The 6,000-nt window shown below is 36.0% G+C and overlaps 1 protein-coding gene across 3 annotated transcripts in view; it reads left to right on the forward strand.

Moving 5' to 3' along the window:
• The window catches only part of MED23 (mediator complex subunit 23), a 43,143-nt gene that overhangs the window by 24,868 nt on the left and 12,275 nt on the right, over positions 1-6,000 (forward strand). For all 3 annotated transcript variants that reach the window (XM_017533242.2, XM_037740197.1, XM_017533243.2), the window contains 3 exons: positions 127-301; positions 959-1,122; positions 3,192-3,316. In XM_017533242.2, the coding sequence (XP_017388731.1) occupies positions 127-301; positions 959-1,122; positions 3,192-3,316 (464 nt within the window). The remainder of the gene's footprint in view (positions 1-126; positions 302-958; positions 1,123-3,191; positions 3,317-6,000) is intronic.

Genomic DNA, 6,000 nt, shown 5'->3' on the forward strand with positions numbered 1-6,000 from the left:
GTGTTTGTGCATGTATATTTTCACAATCAAATCTTTACTTATATTTTGCTCAATGTGACTTTCTTCAAACATCTTTTAATGCATAGCTTTTAATACTTGGTACCTTAAATTGTCTTTTTCCTCCAGGTCAGCTTTTGCCAACTGTTTTCAAATCACATGCTTGGGGGATCTTACACACACTCCTTGAGATGTTCAGTTACCGGATGCATCATATTCAGCCTCATTACAGAGTTCAGCTCCTGAGTCATCTGCATACTTTGGCTGCAGTTGCACAAACAAACCAGAACCAGCTCCATCTTTGGTGAGCTCACTGGAGACCATGTTTACTTAAGATTTATTAGAAATTTTGTTGGAAATGAGGTTCTTAATCCTTTATCTTGCAATTTTTTTATTCATCTATCATCAAACTTTCTGCTTCTAAAGTATTTTATTTCTAGTACAGGAGCAGAGTGTAGCTCTTTAAATAGAAACTGATTAAGATAGTTGAGTCCTTGCTTCAGGATCTTTGGACCGAGAATTAGTACTTCCAGGGTATTTATTATTAGGTTATAACTTAGCCCTTTAGAATGCTGGATTTAGGTATACTTCAGATTATGGTTAAAGTATCATGTCACGTTGATGTTGCTTTAAATTAAAATAGTTAGATAGAAAAATATAATTTTTGAAATGTAATATGTCCAGGTGAAATTTTTTAGTCCTATATGCGACAAGCCATCTTTTTCACATTTGTAAAAATGTCACAATTTTCACTATAAAATTGGACACTTTAGGTTTTTTTAAACAAATTAAGCCACACTTATTCTCACACACAAGTTTTTTGTTTTTTTTTTTTTAATTAGAGAAGGGATGGTCATAGATTGCATGTTTTTCCATTGTAATTAGCCTTAGAATTAAATTCGATAATTCTGAAATTTTATTACAACTTTTTCACATTTCTTTTTATTCTCCCACTTTTCAGTGTCGAGAGCACTGCTCTCAGGCTTATAACCGCATTAGGTAGCTCAGAAGTACAACCACAGTTTACTCGCTTCCTTAGTGATCCCAAAACAGTGCTCTCAGCAGAATCTGAAGAACTGAACCGCGCTTTGATATTGACCTTGGCTAGAGCAACTCATGTAACAGGTACAGTTAATCTGTGACTACAAACAAACAAAAACAGATGAATTAAAGTGTTCTGTGATTCTACTAATTACTATGGGTATAACATGCTGAAAAGATACTTTTCATTTGTTCAAAAAAAGCCAGTTGTTTTGATATCTTTAATATTTCATTTATGGAAGCTCTTTTGCCTACCATCATTCTATTAATAACTGGAATGAGCATCAGTTTTCAGCTATCTTCTATAATTTTAAAGTAGTAATTCTTTAAGCTTTTTGGTCTCAGGACTGCTTTACACTCTTAAAAACAAAATTGAAATTCCCAAAGAGTTTCTTGTGTATATGGATCATATCTATGGTTATTATTCTATTAGATATTAAAATAGAGAAGTTAAAAAATACTTATTAATTTGTTTTAAGATAGTAATAAACATTACATGTTAACATACGATGTTGTAAAAAAAGTATATTTTCTAAAGCAAAGCTTTAGTGAGAAGGGCTGCCATTGTTTTACATTTTTACTTCTCCAATATCTGATGTAAAGAAAGACAGCTGAATTCTCATCTGCTTAGACATTTAATCCATTGAAGTTTTAGTTGAAGTAAGTGAAAATGTGGCCTCAGACAGATGAGGTTGGAAAGAGAGGAGTATTTTAATAGCTTTTTCAGATAATAATTGTGAATGTTTCTGACATCACACTAAAATTGGGAAAATGATAGTTGTTTAAAGGTTTCCTGCAATGTGGAAACCAAACCCTATCAGTGAACTTCATGTACTTTGTTACATGATAATCTGTACATCTGTCTTGTACATTTAGTAGATTTTAAAATCCATGCATGTTTTGTAACATCATGAATTATTCATTTTGAAAATATTGGTTCATTTTGAAAATATTGGTTCACTGAGTTACATAGATCTAGCAAATGTTGACATTTTGTTATATAGTATTAGAAAATTACATTTGTTGATATCACTACAAAGTTTATTAGAAAAGTCTAAGTTTTAGAATGCTAATGTCATGGTAGTAGATACAGGTTCTCCAAAATTTCCATTTTTACTTAAAAGGTCAAATTTTATCATTGTTTAAAAGATGCTATCATTTGTTTTCCTTGAAGTGACAAGTTCATTTTGTTATTTTCAATAAAATGCCTAAATACCTAAGCCTAGCTAACTATAGTTTTCTGTCAGATGTTCTTTCAAGTAAAATTGGAATTCAAAAAAAAAGCAGCTCATTTAACTTAGTGCTCAATCAGTCACACAAGTGTTTTTCCTCAAGACAGCCATCAAACTTTGGAACATGAGGCACATGCTTCCCATGTTGTTACATATGATATTAAAAATAGGTGTCAAGGTTGACATTGGCCCTTTCTTTCACTGAGTGCATGTGATGGAGAAAAGCCTTTTCATCTAGTCTGGCACCACTGTTTGATTTATACTTAGGACCAGCAGTTTTACCACCATTGCTTTTGCACCATCAGTGCTCATATCAAGTAAAGAAGCCGAAGATATCTTTTTATTATTATTTGACCTCATTGAATCTTTGAAGGGCTATTGGGGAGTCCTCCAGAGGTCTGCAGACCACACTTTGGGAACTGCTGTTTTAAAGAAATAGTTACTGATTTTGGCAACCTCAAATACATTTATGTAAATAATGTTCTTTTACATAAATAAGCCTCTTCAATTCTGAGATTTATACTTACATTATGTAATTATTTCACTCACCAAAAAAATCATCTTCTTTCTTTATTTTATTCCCTTGGCCCAATGAAGTACTACCAAATCAGTGACAGCGTAAATGAACAGTAGTGGTGGGCCTGTACCACTGTTATCACTGGTACTCTGCAACCTCAAAAAAAGAGAGATTCCAAATGTATTTTGTCATCTTTTCATAAGTTGTCTCATATTTTCTAATATGATCATCTAGATCACTCATAAACTAAGCAAATTTAGGTTCCAAGCTGAATATAACTATTAAGCAATGAATGCACTGCAGTGAAATTCTCTATTTACATAATTATTATTTTCACTATAATCTTTTATGAATTGTGGATGTAATCATTTATATCTGGATTACATCTATTTGTTTATGTTTAGATTTTTTTACAGGCTCTGATTCAATTCAGGGAACTTGGTGTAAAGACATACTTCAGACCATCATGAGTTTCACTCCTCATAATTGGGCTTCACACACCCTGAGCTGTTTTCCAGGCCCACTACAGGTAATTTCGTCCTGAATTACTTGTGAATACACATGAAATCCTTCTTCCCGTTCACAGTGGTGTTCTAGAGTGAGTCTTGGTGACATCTAAATAAAATTAGCTTTTATTTATTTAAAAAAGTATTTAGGCCTGGGCATGGTGGCACATGCTTCTAGTCCTAACTACTCAGGAGGCTGAGGCAAAGGGGATGGCTTGAGCCCAGGAGTTCAACGTTACATGAACTATGGTCACACCACTGCACCACAGCCTGGGTGACAGAGCCTGTCTCTAGAAAAAAAAGTTGTTACTTGCAAAATCTTTCAAGTTGTTCTTCATCCTACTCTGGGACTGGACATGTTTCTAAAAATTTAATTATTATGGTTTCAACTTAGTTAACAGTTTTAAGGGGAGGAAGAATAGGAGAAGAAAAATAAAAATGAAAAAGAGAAAAAAAATAGTTAATGATTTTAGAATCTCATGAAAATTAACATAGTACCCCCCAAATTTTTTCTGTCTCATATAACTGAAATGGGGAGATGTATAATGTAATGGAGCTTCACAGAGTGCATGTATATGACATGTAACTGAATTTTTTTTTTTTAGTCACAGAAAAACTGTAAACCTGGCTTTTCTAATAGGGCAAAAGGCAAACCTCATCTGTCTTCAGGAAAAATGTTGGGCATGATGAACATCCACTTTTCATAACTCCTGGTAGGGCTAGAGCATTTGGTCCTCAAATTTACCAGATCACCTGGAGGGCTTGCTAAGCTACAGATGGCTGGGCCCCCATCCACAGAGCTTCTGATTCAGTAAATCTGGGATAAGATCTGAGAAGTTTGCATTTCTTATAAGACCCAGATGATGCTGATACTGCTGGTGTTGAGACCACACTCTGAGGCTAGTGTAATGGATTTTCCTTGGAGAGACTAACATATGTAGCCAAAGGGTAGAGACGTTACATTCTTTTTTTCTTTTTAAGATTGGCAGAAGTATCAACAGATGATTGAAGAAGCTTTGAATTCAGGCTTGCTTAGAATTTTCATTTAGGAAATCTAGGAAAAGGAATCTTGGAGATAATCTAGTCAAGCTTATGTATTTTCTAGATATGGAAATTCAGGCCTTAATTGCTGAATTAAGGTCACCTAGAGTTTATTAATGTCAAAATCAAGTCTAGAACTGGTTTATTAGCTCCATATTCAGTGCTCTTTGTTTTTCTTTTTTTAAGTTCTGGGGCAGATGTGCAAATCTTGCAGGATTGTTACATAGGTATACACATCCATGGTGGTTTGCTGCCTCCATCTCCCCATCACATACATCAGGTGTTTCTCCCAATGTTATCCCTCCCCACTTTCCCCACCCTCCACAATCTCTCCCCTAACCCCCACCCCCCAACAGACCCCAGTGTGTGATGTTCCCCTCCCTGTGTCTGTGTTCTCATTGTTCAACACCCACCTATGAGTTAAAACATGCAGTGTTTGGTTTTCTGCTTTTGTGTCAGTTTGCTGAGAATGATGGTTTCCAGATTCATCCATGTCCGTGCAAAGAACATGAACTCATCCTTTTCTATGGCTGCATAGTATTCCATGGTGTATATGTGCCACATTTTCCCTGTCCAGTCTATCATCGATGGGCGTTTTGGTTGGTTCCAGGTCTTTGCTATTGTAAATGGTGCTGCAGTGAACATACGTGTGCATGTGTCTTTATAATAGAACGATTTATAATCCTTTGGGTATATACCTAGTAATGGGACTGCTGGGTCAGTGGGATTTCTATTTCTAGATCCTTGAGGAATTGCCACACTGTCTTCCACAATGGCTAAACTAATTTACACTCCCACCAACAGTATAAAATTGTTCCTAATTCTCCACATCCTCTCCAACATCTGTTGTCTCTAGATTTTTTAATGATCGTCATTCTAACTGGTGTGAGATGGTATCTCATTGCGGTTTTGATTTGCATTTCTCTAATGACCAGTGCTGATGAGTATTTTTTCATATGTTTGTTGGCCGCATAAATGTCTTCTTTTGAAAAGTGTCTGTTCACATCCTTCAGCCACTTTTTGATGGGGTTGTTTGTTTTTTTCTTGTAAATCTGTTTTAGTTCTTTGTAGATTCTGGATATTAGCCCTTTGACAGATGGGTAGATTGCAAAACTTTTTTCCCATTCTGTTGGTTGCCGGTTCACTTAAGTTTAATTAGATCCCATTTGTCTTTTTTGGCTTTTGTTGCCATTGCTGTTGGTGTTTTAGTCATGAAGTCCTTGCCTGTGCTTGTGTCCTGAATGGTATTGCCTAGGTTTTCTTCTAAGGTTTTTATGGTGTTAGGTCTTATGTTTAAGTCTTTAATCCATCTGGAGTTAATTTTAGTGTAAGGTGTCAGAAATGCATCCAATTTCTGCTTTCTGCACATGGCTAGCCAGTTTTCCCAACACCATTTATTAAACAGGGGATCCATTCCCTGTTGCTTGTTTTTGTCAGGTTTGTTAAAGATCAAATGGTTGAAGGCCGGGCGCGGTGGCTCAAGCCTGTAATCCCAGCACTTTGGGAGGCCGAGGCGGGTGGATCACGAGGTCAAGAGATCGAGACCATCCTGGTCAACATGGTGAAACTCCGTCTCTACTAAAAATACAAAGAATTAGCTGGGCATGGTGGTGCGTGCCTGTAATCCCAGCTACTCAGGAGGCTGAGGCAGGAGAATTGCCTGAAC

This window comes from Cebus imitator, unplaced genomic scaffold (assembly GCF_001604975.1).
Source record: "Cebus imitator isolate Cc_AM_T3 unplaced genomic scaffold, Cebus_imitator-1.0 Scaffold81, whole genome shotgun sequence".
NCBI classification, from domain to species: domain Eukaryota; kingdom Metazoa; phylum Chordata; class Mammalia; order Primates; family Cebidae; genus Cebus; species Cebus imitator.